General features: G+C 40.5%; 2 protein-coding genes across 2 annotated transcripts; both read left to right on the forward strand.

Moving 5' to 3' along the window:
• Window positions 1-8,222: 8,222 nt before the first annotated feature.
• LOC310800183 (urokinase plasminogen activator surface receptor-like) lies at window positions 8,223-11,997 on the forward strand. Its single transcript, XM_083662771.1, has 5 exons — window positions 8,223-8,301; window positions 10,784-10,900; window positions 10,984-11,127; window positions 11,445-11,558; window positions 11,693-11,997. Exons 1-5 carry the CDS (start codon window positions 8,256-8,258, stop codon window positions 11,881-11,883), a joined length of 612 nt encoding a protein of 203 aa, XP_083518897.1. The 5' UTR covers window positions 8,223-8,255; the 3' UTR covers window positions 11,884-11,997.
• A 1,829-nt stretch (window positions 11,998-13,826) lies between these two features.
• On the forward strand, window positions 13,827-17,282 carry spaca6 (sperm acrosome associated 6; the record flags this gene model as incomplete). Its single annotated transcript, XM_083662669.1, is given in 4 exon segments — window positions 13,827-13,868; window positions 16,432-16,567; window positions 17,097-17,134; window positions 17,136-17,282. Coding segments are annotated over 4 exon segments (363 nt in total).
• Between the last annotated feature and the right edge of the window lie 620 nt (window positions 17,283-17,902).

Consider the following 17,902-nt stretch of genomic DNA (forward strand, 5'->3'; position numbering starts at 1 on the left):
AGTAGATGTGGAATTTTGATTCTACGGCTCGTGGTTCAGAAATGATGGACCAAAAAACGTGAAATTGGCTGTTATAGCGCCACCATCTGGTGGAGAGTAGTGGGTGATGTCGTGAACCTGTGTGGAAATTTTGGGTGATGGGGGGGGGTATGGTTTCTGAGAGGGCTTTTTAGGGCAGGAAAAGAACAAAAGCAAATACACAAAAGTTTAGACATTTATAATTTCAAAACGGTTTCACGTATCCAAAATCCTTTAATAACTTTAGGTCGGGGTAGTCCATAGATGACCCAGAAGAATTTCCGTGTGATTTGGCCAAACGGTCTAGGAAGAGTTTGCAAAAGTAGGTTTTTGATAAAATTCAAAATGGCGGAAAATCTAGGCACACGCAAATGGGCGGGGCCTAGATGGATAGATGCGTATTGATCCAAGGAATCCCTGAGAAGTGAAATTTTGAGTATAGGACACACGGTTCAGAAGATATGGACCATAACGCGAAATGGACTGTTATAGCGTCAGTCAGGGCCTTCTGGTCAGTCAGGGTCTTGTGGTCAGAAATAGCGTTGTGGTCAGTAGGGCGTTGTGGTCAGTAAGGGCATTGGGGTCAGGTTTCATTCCTCGTTTCGCCTAGATTTATTTTCCAGGCCTGGATACCCACGAAAAAAGATGCACCAATCCACTTTTTCAGTTCTGATCTGATTCTGATACCTGAATTTGGATATCTAGCGATACCAAAGCTCTTTTTTCTTGTTCTTGAATATACAGGGGGTTACAGTCGATATTTTCTCTTGTTCTTGAATATACAGGGGGTTACAGTCTATATTTTTTCTTGTTCTTGAATATACAGGGGGTTACAGTCTATATTTTCTCGGACTAAACAGAGGCTCGTACCAGCACAGCATGAACAACATAGATTTATAAACATACCCTTAATTGCCAAGACTATAAATCTCGTCTTTCTATTTCCACTTAAATGTTCTGTGTGTAAAACTACGACGGTGTCGCTATGTCACTTGAGCAATGGTGAGAACATCTGGTGACATCACTGATGACATCACTCACTGATGACATAATTACTGAGTGCTCCCAGGTCCACTAGTTATTAACTAAATTTAGTTATATACATTTTTTCAGTAGTGCAAACATTTTTGATATCAGTAACATTAACTTGTTTATATAGGCTACCATCACTAGCAGTTCGTTAAAGTTAGAATTAAACATGATTTACTTATTTCGTATTATTTATAGATGTTAGAATCTGATTAGTCCATAATTAGTACTCATATTAGTTCAATATTTATCATTAACTTTTGCTGTCTAAATATGCAGGATTACTAAAATTCTGAATGTTAAATAAGCGTATAGCTCCTACCTGCCTAATATTATGAGATCTGAGCTGTATAAGATGAGATGTTGAACAAATGATTGACACCAATCATCAACAAGGAGTGTTCTCACTGATGCACACCCTGTTTTTTCTAACTTCATGAAAACATGTTTTATTACTTTAGTATAATCGAGAATATTGTAGCGGTGTCAGATTAAGAAAAGGCCTGTCAGAAAGAAATTGAAAATGCAGAAGGAAATGGGAAGCCGTTTCCCATCATCTTAAAAGCTGTTCCTCTTTTTATGTTTCAACATGATTATATTGTTCAAGACTGTCTACATCTCCCTGCTGAGGTACCACAAAAGGTTGCCAAAGACTGCACAATAGGTAAACATCATAACCCCCATTAGTACAGCGGATAACCACAACAATTGTGCACGTTTTGAGAAAAGCAGGACACTTCTAACATACGTAGTGAATACCATGAGGTTTATTTTCAGGTGTGGAGGGAATTCAGATTTGACTTCAAATCCCAGATGGCCACCAGTCCCCTGTGTCTATTGTTCATAACGTGCCTCATTTTGGTACCAAATCGAAAAATATTTAAAGCCCCAATCAGTAACTTTTTCACCTTAATATAACAGCTTTTTAGGTTGCTTTCACATATAAGCTGTTTGGTCTGCTTTAAACGCGCCAGAGTTCGTTTCCTCAGATAGTCCGGTTCATTTGGGGTGGTGTGAAAGCGTAAACGAACTCTGGGGCGCAACAAAGAAATGAACTCTGATCCGTTTGAAAACTTGGGTCTCGGTTCGCTTCAAGTGAACCCTGGCACGGTTTGTTTGTTTTGTGAAAGCAAACCGGACTAAACACAAGAGCAAATAGGAAATGCCAGTGCATCAGATGCACTCATGATGCAGTGCATCATTAATTGATGGAACAACCAGGCCCTGGTGTTACATCAATCAAACCAATCCCATCTCGCAATCGCTGTGTTTGCACGAGGCATGCAAGATGCTGTAATTCTCACCATGCGTAATAGAGTGGACTCACTCGTGCCGAGGACAGAGAGAGATGGAGAGAGCTTGTTGACAGATCGTCTGTGGTGCCCTTCTGGCCTTCCGGCATGCCCCCCCGGAAGAAAATTTTGTACAGTTTCAAGTAAAAATGGATCAAACTGGCGCACTTTGAGATCAAAAAGAAGAGACTAGATCTATGAAGAACTACACACATCAATATCTTCTTTACCGTTCTGTGGTTTTACAGCGATGAAAAAATAATTGTTTCCCTATATATACTATATATATTCTGCATACAGGTTACTTACTATATGGTAGAATTATGCTTGCATAAATAATACCAAAATCACTTCAGGGGAGTTTCAAGTAAAGTAACATTTTGCTTTGTACGCAAAACAAAAGTAAAATTAAATCAAAAGGGAACTTCCTAACTTATTGGCTGGAATAATATTCCGATAAGATAATAATATACTGTAAGAACTAAAGCAGGAGTTTGCAGTCAACTAGTTGAAATTAATATGTGGCAGTATTTGTGGGGGTCAAAATCTATGTAGGGTGTACCACCACAAATAGATCAGTGTATGGGAAACACTGACTATTAAATTGTGTGACTAGAAAGACACCAATAAATCTGAGAAAATGTACTTTAAACTGCTACTAATGACCACCATGGATTTGGAGGGGGGGAAAAACGGGGGGGAAAAAACGTTTTTTTTGCCTCTATTTTTTTGGGTGGGCTGAGACTATTTTTGCGTGGGCTAAAGCCCACCCAAAAAAGGTCTAGAACTGCCCCTGGTGAATAGCCTATTGCAAGTCCATTGTCCATCAAGTTTTCTCAATTAATTTCCCTCTTTGCGATGTGATAAAAGTTTCTCAGTGAGTTATAGTTGATTGCTGAATTATCTGCTAATATCCAATTTTAGCAGCATAATTTGATGTCCTGATGTGGCAAGGCTGTGCGTAATGACATATCCAAAAGGAATCTTACTCTGCACTGCACTGCACAGCACAGACATTATGGTGCGCTCAAGTGCAGCGGGGTATTTAGCGCATAAGAGGTGCTTTTAAAATACTTTTTACAGTTACAATTAAGGTTACCTATCATCAATGCAGAGTTGCAGTGAGGAAGTGCGTTACGTTAGAATGGGAGTGTGGAAGCGCGAGCGACTAAAGCTGCCCTCTCCCCTCAAGTTACTGACTTCAGGCATTTCCAGTGGGGAAACTGGGCTTTGTCATCATTGAAATAGATCACAAGATTGTGAACTTTATGCAGCTTAACACGTTCACTGCCATTGGCGAGTCAACTCGTCAAGCAGAAACCAACGGTTGACTGCCAATGGCGAGTCAACTCGTCAAAAAAAAAAAAAAAAAATTGACGGTGGGACGTTGATCTAACCCTTTTACATCTCCTATAAAAATATGAGAGCCACCGAACGTGTACAACCCATTCCACCGACCCACTAAGTGGCGACAGTGCTCTCCAGACTAGAAAAAGCAGAGCCAAAACTGCAGGGGAACGCGCGAGGAAACCATTCTCATACTGTAAAATGGATTGGCGAAAACGCTTTCGCGCTGGGAGCTGGCGGTGGGGGATTGCAAATTTGCATAATAGATTATGGGTGCAACACACTTTGAAACACCGGCAGAAAGCCCACAATCGCACGCAGCTTCATTCCAGCTGAGCTCACAACCGAAAGGAACGAGCCCCATGCAGACTCGCCCAAAGAGCGGCCGCCAGCAGCCAGGCAGCACAGACAGGCAGAGCCTCGCTTGTACCGCTGCAGCCACGGAGGGAGGAGAACACACACGGAGGGAGGAGTTTGAAGGAGAGGGGGGTTTCCTGCTGCTATGGAGGAAATTACTGTTCAAAACTATTGTTTAGATGTCTGACGTCTTACGCCAAAAATAAATGGTTAAAGTGACTGTTCTATCGAATTTCACAAAAAGCCATTTATCTCAGCTTAAATTTTCAGACGCTGAAACCATGCTGTATTCACCTGCTAATGCCTACATAACTACTAACTCTACAAACTAACTCTTTTAGACAGAGAAAGCACACATTCTATTAGTTCTTTTGAGATATTTTGTGTTCACAAAATCCTAACAGAAAAGAATCCTCGGCTCTTGAAAGATGAGCCAGAATCCTCAAAAAAAAACCTTGGCAGAAGCTACCTACAGTATTGAAAAAACGGCTGGCAGTGAATGTGTTAACTCATTGAGTGCCAATGACGTCGAACGACGTCAATGCAAATAGTAACGTAGAGTGCCAATGACGTCTAAAGACGGCAAATGCGTTTTTTGACGGTGGGACGTGGATCAAAGCCTCATGCATCTCCTCTAAAAATATGGTGGATGTTGAAGGTGTACAAGCTATTTTACGGACCCATTAGGTGGCGACAGTGCTCTCCAGATTAGAGAAAGGTGAGGAAAAACAGCAGAAGAAGCCCCGTGATGAAACGGAAACCGATGCTGGAGCCAGAGCCGTATAGATTGCTCTGGCTGGAGCTAACGTTAGCTGCGAACAGCAGTCAATCCGCTCCCACAACTGAGCCCCTCTGTCTCTGCTGCATAGTTTCTCCACACGATTAGCCGCCAGAAAAGCAGCACCCGACGCCGAAGGGCCAAACCATTCTCAGCAGTCCGGTTTGGCTTTTCGGTGTCGCGCTGGGAGCCGGCGCACAAAAACGGAGTGCTCCGAAAATAGACGCTGGGTGCGTGTTAGGCTGTGTGTTAGTGTGGGGAGGAGTTTGCAGCTGAGGGGGGGGAGAGGGGGGTGGGGCACGCAGGGCACCACACAACTACACCACGTCACTACATCAGAAAATATTAGCTTCAGAGTCAGTGAATGTGCTTGAAATGCTTCATTTCACAAAAGGCTCATTATCTCAGCTTAGAACACGGCTCTCTTGAATACTCGATTCTGATTGGTCAATCAACAATATTCACCGGTCATTATTTCTCGACAACCAACCGCTGCTCTGCCACACCTGGATTAATCAGTTGATAAGAGCCTTTTGTCAGCAAGCCACTACTAATTAGGCCAACCAGTTGCAGCTGTGGTGTCTTGTGTGCCAATTACGAATGAAACCGCTTTGTCGTTGAAAACGCTATTAAAAAATATATTTGAATAATTATTTTTGTCAGATTATTGAATGATTTAGTTGTAGGCCGTGTTCTAAGCGGGATAATGTATATTGAGGCGGTGATTACTGGGAAATAATGACCTTCAGGTGAACGATCAATCCACCTGTCGGTCATTATTTCCCCCGTAATCACCGCCTCAATATACATTATCCCTTACTTCTAATTTGAAACGTCTGTTTTTGGTGAAAACAACCTATCTTCTACTGCTGATAACTAAAGAACGGAAAATGATATCAATAAACTTTTTTTTGCTGATGATACAATAGAGTCTCCTCGTTCTTTGTGCGTGTTCCGTGTTTACATAGTAATATCACACAATATTCTGTGGGCCTCGAGAAATCACTGAAAACGCTCTGAAAGGGCTGGCACTGGGAGCATCCGTTTTCCAAAAGTGGCTGGCACTCAATGAGTTAAGGGCCTGTGTCCACCTAGTGTCTTTTCATCAGCTCCGCCATCTATTTTCAATTGTTTCCAATGGGGGGAGAGCGTATGCAAGCGCACACGGTGTTTTTGTGAGCCCGACTCCCAGCGCTCCCAGCGCTTCCAGCTGAAATTATTTTAACTTTTCAGAAAGACGCTGGTGTTGGGTGCTCCTTTTCTGGCAACTAATCATATGAAAAAACTATCGCAACAGAGACAGAAAGGCTCAATTGTGGGAGCAGATTGGCTAGACACTTAATATTTCTGGTGAGTGTTGAGCTAAATCACTGTAGCCTATGTGTGTTGTTTGCTAATGTTAGCTGTCAGCTATCAAGCTACTACCGCACTGAGCTAACGTTAGTTTCAGACTGCTTCCTTGTTATATTGTGCGCCGAGATCAGCGGTCCCCAGCGCACTCCCAGCGTTTAATGTCGGAAAAAGACGCTAGGTGGACACAGGCCTTAATACAGCGCGATACTGCCGCTCATGTTTGACTTCCCTTTGAAAAACAGCTCCGCTTCATTTCGGCCAAGTCGAGTTGGAAATATATTGACAGATTCGCACTTCCCGGATCAATAAATAGCTCATAAGCGCGCGCACACACACACACACGAACACACACACACACACACACACACACACACACACACACACACACACACACTCACTCTCTCTCACACACACAATCACTCTCTCTCACACACACACACACACACACACACACAAAGGACTCTGCATGTGTGGACTTCGTTTGTGGCAACATTTCAGAAACTAATTGCGTCACAATGAGCGGTGGCAGGTTGTCTGCCCTGGAAGAGGAGAAACACCACGGCGATCTTTGCAAATACTGAGTTTTGAAATGTGTGTTTCAACATGTCCGACCCAGTGATCCTTTGTATCCACATTAAAGCAAGACAGTCACATAGTTTGGTAAGTTGTGGTTCGGTATGTTGTCACTAATTTAACGTAGATGGTATGGTGGCACTTCCAACCTGAGAGTAGAGTCGCAGAAGCGACAGCCACAAGCAGGTCTGTGTACAAAGCATTTCACACTGAAGCGTCACTATGGAGCGATAAAATATATATTTTTGGACACCCGACAAAAATGTCTGAAAACTGAAATTAAAACTGAAAAGAACAAAAGCAAATACACACAAGTTTAGACATTTATCATTTCAAAACGGTTTCACGTATCCAAAATCCTTTAATAACTTTAGGTCGGGGTAGTCCATAGATGACCCAGAAAAAGTTTTGTGTGATTTGGCCATACGGTCTAGGAGGAGCTCGCAAAAGTAGGTTTTTGATCAAATTCAAAATGGCGGAAAATCTACCAGACAGAAATGGGCGTGGCCTAGTAGGTTAGATGCATGATGCTCCAGGGAAGCCAGTAGATGTGGAATTTTGATTCTACAGCTCGTGGTTCAGAAGTTATGGACCGACAAACGTGAAATTGGCTGTTATAGCGCCACCATCTGGTGGATTGGTGTAATTTTTAACTCTGAGTAGTGGGTGATGTCTTGAAACTATGTGGAAAGGTGGGTGATGTGGGGCGTATGGTTTCTGAGATCCACACACTTTTAGGGCAGGAAAAGAACAAAAGCAAATACACACAAGTTTAGACATTTATCATTTCAAAACGGTTTCAAGTATCCAAAATCCTTTAATAACTTTAGGTCGGGGTAGTCCATAGATGACCCAGAAAAAGTTTTGTGTGATTTGGCCAAACGGTCTAGGAGGAGTTCGCAAAAGTAGGTTTTTGATCAAATTCAAAATGGCGGAAAATCTAGGCACACACAAATGGGCGGGGCCTAGATGGATAGATGCGTATTGATCCAAGGAATCCCTGAGAAGTGAAATTTTGAGTATAGGACACACGGTTCAGAAGATATGGACCATAACGCGAAATGGACTGTTATAGCGCCACCATCTGGCCGATATGGGTCATTTTTTTTTCTGAGTAGTGAGGCACATTTACAATCTATGTGCCCAGTCTGGCTACGCTGAGCATTACAGTTTCTGCTGTACATACAGTTTTACCGGAGAAGAAGAATAAAATAAAAAAAATCGGAACAGATACAATAGGGATCCACGCACTTCGTGCTTGGACCCCTAATAATAAATGCTGGTGATTCACAGATGTATGTGTGTGTGTGTGAGTGTGGGGGGGGGGGGGGGGGGGGAATCAAGTCTCGCCTAGGGCTCCAATATGACTAGAGCCGGCCCTGCAAATAGCATATGTCTGTGTTCAACAAGAGATACAATGTCATCCTGAGACCACTCCTCCTACTTTTAAACTATTAAAGCTGACTGCCCAAACGTTGAGCCACTTGGACTCCACCCACCATCCTGAAATGCATCTTCTTATTCTGATCATAGGGAGTGTACTTCTCCCCAAAGGTAGGATTTTTTTTGATTGAAGTCTTCCCACATGGAAAGAATCTATATGAACATATATGCAACTATATGCAACCTATATGCAGCATATATGAGCATATAGGCCATATATATGCCGCATATAGGTTGCATATAGGCCAGATTTAGGTGCATATATGCGCATATAGGAGCATATAGGCCATATATATGCCGCATATAGGTTGCATATAGGCCAGATTTAGGTGCATATATGCGCATATAGGAGCATATAGGCCATATATATGCCGCATATAGGTTGCATATAGGCCAGATTTAGGTGCATATATGCGCATATAGGAGCATATAGGCCATATATATGCCGCATATAGGTTGCATATAGGCCAGATTTAGGTGCATATATGCGCATATAGGCCACATTTATGCCGCATATAGGTTGCATATAGGCCAGATTCAGGTGCATATAAGTGCATATACCGGGCATATAGGTCTCCTATAGCTTCTTTATATCCACATATAGGTACTATATGTGCACATACAGGGCATATATGTCTCCTATATAGCTTCTTTATATACACATAAAGGCCCTATATGTTCATAATACAGGTCATATAGGTCTCACTTCTTTATATCCACATATAGGCCATATATGTACACAATACAAGGTATATGCCTCCTATATAGGTCATTTACAAATCTGTTTGTATACACTGTGTCATAATCCATATATACCCAGCGAGCACAAAACGTTTTTTCAACGTTGATTTTTAGTTTAAATCTGGGTGATATTGGGTTTGAACGTCTAAGACCTAATTTCACCCTCTTTTCAACCGGCTAAAATGCGGTTACAACGTAAACGTGTAAAAAAACACAATTTGGTTCATCATATTGTTAAAACATTTGTTGTAGTTTGGAATAGAGACAATATTGATAGTGTGTGAATTGGCATTTTATTGTCTTTTATTGTGTAACTGAGAGTTGAAATCTGATCTACACGAAAACTACATTTCAACGCATTTTATGTCACATGAAATATCATAAATATGGGACTATAGGCTATGTGGTGCCAGCAAAAAGCTTCCAGGACACAACTATGGTTAATAGTTTAGCGCAATACTATAAAATAATGAATTCAGTTCCTGCAGCAACGAGCATGCGCAAGTACTTACTAGCTGTGACTGACTAGACCAAAGCAAGTCTGCACCGGTCTGCACCAAGTGCGGAACGAGGTGCTCTGGGCACACTATGTTATTGTAACAGACTATACGAGGCTCTGTGTAGGCCTACCTCCTGAGTCTCTGGTGTTAAATGAAGTTAACCTCTGAAGCCGTACAGCCTACAGACTATAGATGCACACACACACACAACATCATTTTAGTCTGTTACGATCGTACGCATCACATAAAATAACTTCCCGATCGCTGACAATTGTGGTCTACGTTGTGTGCGAGAGAGTATATAATGTGCCCGGCTCTCTGGTTGGTGTAAGAAAAAGTATAGCTCAGCACTAGAGCGCACGGCTTGAACCTTGGAGAATGGGGTTTGAATCCCGTGTGCGCTGCTATTTTTTTTTTTTTTTAATCCTACATATAGGTACATATATGTACATATAGGTTTCCCATATATGGTGCATACATAAAATTGGCCGATTTCCTATATTATATGTACATATAGGTACATATATGTACCTATACATATAGGTACATATATGTACATATAATATAGGAAAACGGCCAATTTTATGTATGCACCATATATGGGAAAACTATATGTGGCCCTATATTAAAACATATAGGGTACATATAGATTCTTTCCATGTGGGTTGTTATCTGTTTTGCTTTGAGTATTAAGGGTTTTGTATAGTATATAGTATATATATAGTATATAGTATATATATAGTATATAGTATATATATAGTATATTTAAGCAATATAGCATGAGAGCCAGTGTGTTGTGGCAAATATATGTTGTTATCCCACGAGGCCTGCGGCCTGACTAAGGTCAGCTGAACACGTGGAAAAAATTTGCTTGCAAATCCGACAAACATCGTGGAAGTTATGGCCTTTCAAAAAAAAAATTTTTTTTTTTTTTTTTCCTTTTTTAACTGGATCCTATCAAAAATGGAGAGCTATGGCTATGGGTAGCATTTGGGGAAATTTTGGTGCTTTTGTCAGAACTGTCCACATCCAGCTCAAATCTATGCTTTTGTCTGTGCTTATGTGTACTCCTGCATTGCGTTTATTAATGTTTTATAACTTTATCCTGCCAGGGACTGCAGATGAAAATTAGCCTGTATGGCTAAGTCAGACACATTTACATGATGGACTCAGGTGCTCATGTTAATTAATGTGCATTGTCCCCTTTTAAATTATATTATACTCAATGTATATATGCAGGGGCTGTGCAGACTGCCACCGCCTTGTTGTCTGCTTTCATCACTCTGCTTTACATGTTGATATTACAAAAAAGTCATGTTGAGCTTGTCTGACTTGTTCACCTGTTCCCTCAGTCTACACCCTGACATGCTATGACTGCGTCGCTGGACCCTCAGGAGCCTGCACAGCCACAGAGACCAAACCTTGTTCCCTGGGTCAATGTACAACATTTTTCATGGGTGTATACATGGGTATGTAGCTGTGCATTTTTTTTTCTGCAACTAAGAGTCTGGTATTTGACATCATTTGACAAAGGCTATTGTTTTTTGTGCAGGTCAAACAGAACTTTCTAAAATGACCATGATGTCTTGTGGTGTGGCTGCTCAGTGTATGAGCGGCTCCCTGAACTTTGGAGTCTCCAGGACCTCAATAAGCAACAAGTGCTGCTCCACTGAACTCTGCAACAAAGCTGCCCCTGGTAACCTCCTTATATTTACTGTTTTGATAATCACGCAATCTCCGCCCATGCCTTTAATCTGGAAAATTGTCAATTAAGACACTGTAACATACATTTATTTGTTCTATTCTCAAGACATTATTTTCTTGTGTTGTCATTGTTATTGTAATCTGTGTGTGTGTGTGTGTGTGTGTGTGTGTGTGTGTGTGTGTGTGTGTGTGTGTGTGTGTGTGTGGGTGGGTGGGGGGGGGGCGGGGGGGATGTGTCTGCTGAATTGCTCAACAAGGCATATATTGATGTATGGAAGCACTATAAACAATCTAAGTTTCATCTTCCAGCGGCCAGTACGCCTTCTCCCAACGGTAAGAAGTGCTATGGCTGCAATAAGCAGGGGGACTGCATGAGTGTTCTAAAGTGCTTGGGGGATGAGGACCACTGCATCTCAGCAACAGGTAAACAGGTCTATATGACGTCAGACGACTCACTCCAATTCACATTCCTCAGCTCAGAGGAAATGTTGAGTGATGCAGTAGAACAGATGGGTCAAACATTAAGCCCATCGCTAACATTGTTTTCGTTCTCATAGTGGCAGGGCAGGGCCTGAGGGGCTGCGCCTCCAAGTCCATGTGTTCAGGAATGATGCAGGGACCGGCAGCAGCAGCCATGGGAAAAGATGTGAGCTGCTGTGAGGGTGACATGTGCAACAGCGTCAGCAGCGTCGGCGTCAGCCTCCTGCTCCTGCTGGCACCAATGCTCTCTTCTGCCATTTTCTTCTAACTGATGGAGACAAAATAACCTCATCATTCAGTATATATATATATATATATATATATATATATATATATATATATATATATATATATATATACATACATATATATATATATATATATATATATATATATGTATGTATATATATATATATATATATATATGTGCATTGTCATATATATGTATACTATATATATATATATATATATTATACATATATATGACAATGCACATATATATATATATATATATATGTATGTATATATATATATATATATATATATATATATATATATATATATTATACATATATATGACAATGCACATATATATATATATATATATATATATATATATATATATGTATGTATATATATATATATATATATATATATATATATATATATATATATATATATATATATATATATATATATATATATACACATACATATATATATATATATATATATATATATATATATATATATATATATATATATATATATTATACATATATATGACAATGCACATGGCCATACCCTGAAGAAGGCTGTTTGTGCCGCTACGCGTGGGTCATGTCCCAGCTCTTTTAACATGCACTAACTATGTTTTTAAGCCTTCCAAAATGAAATTGCCATCTACAGTAAATAAAGGCTTTTTACTTTCTGCCAGAAGTGTGCGTTGGACCTTTCTTTTTTGAACCTTTGTGATCCTCATCAAAGAGCACCTTCACCACACCAGTTGTGGACTTCCGAGCACTCTGGACCTTTGTTCTTCTTCATAATTCCCATAATATCTACTTAAATTGATGAACATTTGTATAAAGTATAGACAGGCAATGTATGACAAATGAACATAGGCAGATTTCCCTCTGCCCTTTCCGTCAAGCCCCCCCCCCCCCCCCCCCCTATGTTGTTTGCATATTACCTATAAAGTTAAATTAAACAGCAACTGATTATACTGTATGTTTGCATTATATAATTGTTAGCAACAGCTCTCTCCAGTTGCTGCCCTATTGTTAAACTATATGTGTCTGTAAAAACTAATTTGCTCATACACACCTTTCTGGGTTTTGGGTGATCGGATCCTAATTGTTTTGTAATTAGAAAAATGATTAATTGATTGTTACTTTTATGGTTTTACTTGCTTTGTTTTGTTTTTTAAAGGAGATAGAGGCACACACACAAAAGGCAGAAAGGCAAACAAAAAGTTTAACAAAAAAAGCAGAAGTGATGTTTTTAATTATACTGATATGATATATTCTATTTTTAGCTGCGACCAGCAGCTTTATAAGTCACTCTGTCGGTCAGTTGGTTGGTTGTTTGATTGATCGGTTGGTCAGTCCACAAAAAGTTCACCACCCTTTAGCAGGCACAGTTTTCACCCTAGGAGGCTGACATTTGCATGGAGGTCAAGTGTGTGTGTGTGTGTGTGTGTGTGTGTGTGTGTGTGTGTGTGTGTGTGTGTGTGTGTGTGTGTGTGTGTGTGTGTGTGTGTGTGTGAAGATGTGTGTTTATGTTCATGCCAATTGGCTAAGAAGGGGAGGCAGTGGCTGAAATTGGACATAATCCAATCAAAATTCACTTATATGGGGGGGGGGGATCCTTCTCAAACCTACTAATGCTACATGTTACTTATTCCTTCTCAAACTACTTCCTACATGGTGCTAGTCTATCAAAATATCTTAGCTGTCATTGATTGTGTTGCATAGTTGTTTTGTGTACTGTTGACAAAATGTGATATTGTAAGTCGCCTTGGACAAAAGCGTCTGCTAAATGACGTAATGTAAATGTAAATGTAAACTATCAAAACAGCAATACTTTAACAGATTGAATTGATGAGACAGCACATACGACTTAGTAATGAATCATTTTAAATAAACGTGATTCTAATTCAAAGCTGTTATATAGCTTTGTAAGTCAAGGGGCTGCAGGTACAGTGCAGTGATGGGGCATGAGCTCAGCAGCATGGGCCTGGAAGTGCCTGATGTATCCATGATGTCTGTCTGTCTGAACGACTGGAATCCTACAATTTACAGCAAACATTTTTTAAATAACTTTCTTTATTGGAAGAATTGATATTTTTGACAAGTCATACTCCAAAAAGAAAAAGAAGTCTTCCTTAAAAAAATTACACCCCCCCCCCCCCCCCGCCCCCATTTCCCCATAGCCCCACCCCTTCCCAAGGAGAGATATGTTTACCAGGTCATGTTGATAACAATACAGTGATGGTGATCATACAAAGTACACATACATAAATAAAATATGAATACGTATAAATGATTGATAAATAAATTCACCAACATGTAAGAATAAATAAATAAAAAATAAAATAAAAATAACATAAATTAAGCTCAGTCGTCACGACCAGGCAGGGACGTCAATGACTCGATATGATTCAGGAGAGATCTTGATGGAGAATCTAAGCTTCTCAAGTTTGATGGACAGTAGAGACTCCTTCAGCCATCTACTGTGAGATGGAGGGTGAGCATGTTCCCACTTCAATGGTAAATGGACTGCGCTTTTATCCAAAGCGCTTTACAATGTGCCTACATTCACCCATTCACACACTGAAGGCGGCAAGCTGCCACGCAGGGTGCCGGCTAGAGACGTAACGGTATGAAAATTTCACATCATGATTATCGTGAGCAAAATTATCACGGTTATCGTATTATCACGGTATTCATAAAAAATTGCTGAAAATGTTCAAAAAGTACTGAGAAGACTCACTGAAATCATTTGACGTTTTATATTGAAAACTCAGACCCAAAAATTAGGCTTATCAGGATAGGAGCTGAATGCATTGTTTTTGTTTGGTTGTTTGTCCAATAGTCTTGTTTGTTCTTGGATTATTGTGTATCTTATGCAGTTTTCTTGTTTTGTTTTGTTTTGTTGTGTTTTGATGTTCTTTGTGGCGGATATGGGATATGTAAGGGATAATGTATATTGAGGCGGTGATTACGGGGGAAATAATGACCGACAGGTGGATTGAGCCCGACGCGCTAGCGGAGGGCTTAATCGTTCACCTGAAGGTCATTATTTCCCAGTAATCACCGCCTCAATATACATTATCCCGCTTAGAACACGGCCTACAACTAAATCATTCAATAATCTGACAAAAATAATTATTCAAATAGATTTTTTAATAGCGTTTTCAACGACAAAGCGGTTTCATTCGTAATTGGCACACAAGACACCACAGCTGCAACTGGTTGGCCTAATTAGTAGTGTCTGCAGACAAAATGCTCTTATCAACTGATTAATCTCAGGTGTGGCAGAGCAGCGGTCGGTTGTCGAGAAATAATGACCGGTGAATATTGTTGATTGACCAATCAGAATCGAGTATTCAAGAGAGCCGTGTTCTAAGGGATATGATAGTCCATGTATGTCGTGTAAATACCTCATGTTCTTTCTTAAGGATAAAAAAAAAAAACGACTAGTCGAATAGTCGACTACCTTTAGGGACGACTAGTCGACTAGTAAAATTCACTAGTGAATGCCCTAATATACAGTAACACCACATTTAATTTCAGCTATGTGGTATGGAAAAAAATGAATGGGATATTCCTGAAGTCCGTCCCCCACCTCTTTCAAATGTTCCTCAGTTCTTCAATTGAATCTAAATGGATAGATGAGGTCAGGGGATTTCAGAGTCTTACACTGTGGGCCTCCCCTCAGACAAAGCCTTGGAGAAGGTACCCTCCCCCTAGTTCACTTGCTTAGTTTTGCTCAATTCCTGCATTTCTATGGGATCATGATTATGTTATTTCATCCCATAGACACAAATATGATAGATAGTGAGAACGGAGTTCTACTCGAATTTCTTTTTGATAATATTTTTGCATTCTCTGAATTTCTTTCTAAAGCGTTTTTTTTTTTTTTTCCCGTATTATATGTGCAGGTATGTATGAATGTATATGTATAGGCATATATTATGTCTGCATGTATATATACTCTCTAATTTGGGCTGCACTGGAAGCTTCTGGTTGGGTAACATACCGGAATGTTATGTTTTGTTAGATACTGAATGTTGATGTGTCTGATAATCCCATGTGGGATGGGTCATGTAATTGTCCTGACACGAAAATAAAATATTCATTCATTCATTCATTCATTCGACACCCAACAATTGAGCCAAGATAGCCTGATATTGCTGTTTGACATAGGCTACTCCAGACTACACTAAATACATTCAAAAGTTCTGTCTTTTTTTGTTTCTGACTCTGAAAGTGGGAAAACAATAAAAATCCCCCAAACTACTGAATCTCTGAATCAAATTACACACATGTATGGCATTCTATGTCATCTCCTTTTGATAGCTAATTTAATAGCAAATGTAATATTTTTTCACTTCCATTGACTGAGCCTCCCCTGAAACGGTTGGGAGCCCCCCCCCCCCCCCCCTGGGGTCTGGGGGAAGACCCGCCTCCCACTTTGAAAACCCCTGGATTAGGTAATTCATGAATTGACCCCGACCCTGGTGCATAATCACATAGGCCTACATGATCCATGCCAGCAGAATGTTCTACCAGCTTTATTACATTTCTGACAGGTGGATGGGTTTAAAGAGGTGACTGTGGGGGTGGACAGGCCCTACACCATCCCCTCAGCCAGCCTGCACCACCAGGACACCTACCAGTGTGAGTTCTACCAGCACTCTTTAGTCAGATTGTACTACTACCTCACAGGTAACACTAACAACACATACCAGTCGAATATCACCACAAACTGTGACATTCTTCTGAGCACAACTCAAGGAAGAACTCAGTGTTGATTGCTAGGGCTAGAATGAATTGTGTGTGTTTGTGGCGTGCTTTAGTATTTATACTACATTTTCTTTATTTTTTATGTCATTTTACTAGACAAATCATGTATTTTTTTTTAATGTAAAGCACATTTGAATTGTGTAAAAGTGATATATTAATAAATGTCTTGCCTTGCCTTGCCTACGACTGGCTTGATGATAATGAACAGAACATCTCATAAGGAATTATTACAACATTTAAAGACATCATAAATCAGGAATCTTCCCCTCTTGTACAGTACTGTACTGTATCCTCAAAAAGAAAACATACGTCAAACTCCTTATCGTCTACAATTGTTTGCTTGTTCCACCGTCTCTCCTTTGCCAAATCCTTTATGTCTCATTTGTGTTCACAGCCACCTCCCCAATATTCATTCCCACCATCTCTCTCCACCTCTTTCTCCCACTGGCAGTCCAGGTTGTGGTGGGCCAGGCAGAGCTGCAGGAGATACTGGAACCTGTCTCCGCTCCCCGGAGAGCGGATAGTGCCTGGTGGTCCTCACCACTCCCTCCCCCTCCTCCCCTTGCCTGTGCTTCTCAGCGCCTATCTGACTGCTGCTTCGCTGCTGCTGCTGCTGCTATTCCTCTCCCTCGGGTAATACAGAGATATTATTTGCACAATATGAGACATACACGGCAAAAAGATACGCATCCTTTTCCAATGAATTCAAGATGTCCCCTATAGCTATTCTGCATAATATACAGCTAAGAGGCCTGCATATGATGAGGTTATAGTGGTATCATGTCTCCCACTTTCTCTCTGGACATTTCAGGGTTCTGGACTGGTGGTCAATATCTGAGAGCACAAGTGATGGTGAACAGGCTGATGGTGAACAGGCTGATGGTGAACAGGCTGATGGTGAACAGGCTGAGGGAGATGAAGACCAGTTAGGGGGATTATGTGGTGCAACAACAAAGCCATTTCATCAAGCTTCTGCTCATCCACTGAAGTTTACGTCATAGTTTTCAGAAGCCTGTATCTGACTCCTTCCACCACTAGAGGGCAGGACACATCTTTATCACAGATACCCATCAGGCCACACATTGTATGTTCCACTGAGTATGACGACCACATTTAAGACTGCAGTTTATATTCAGCAGAAGATTTTAGAACAGTTTTCCACACAATGTCACTACAATTTCAACACATTTTTATTTTCAGCTTAATCATGTTTTAAACTATTTTTTTTCTTTTTTCATCACAAAATTTTTAATTGGT

The sequence above is a fragment of the Poromitra crassiceps genome (genome assembly GCF_964638095.1).
Source record: "Poromitra crassiceps genome assembly, chromosome: 29".
Classification (NCBI taxonomy): domain Eukaryota; kingdom Metazoa; phylum Chordata; class Actinopteri; order Beryciformes; family Melamphaidae; genus Poromitra; species Poromitra crassiceps.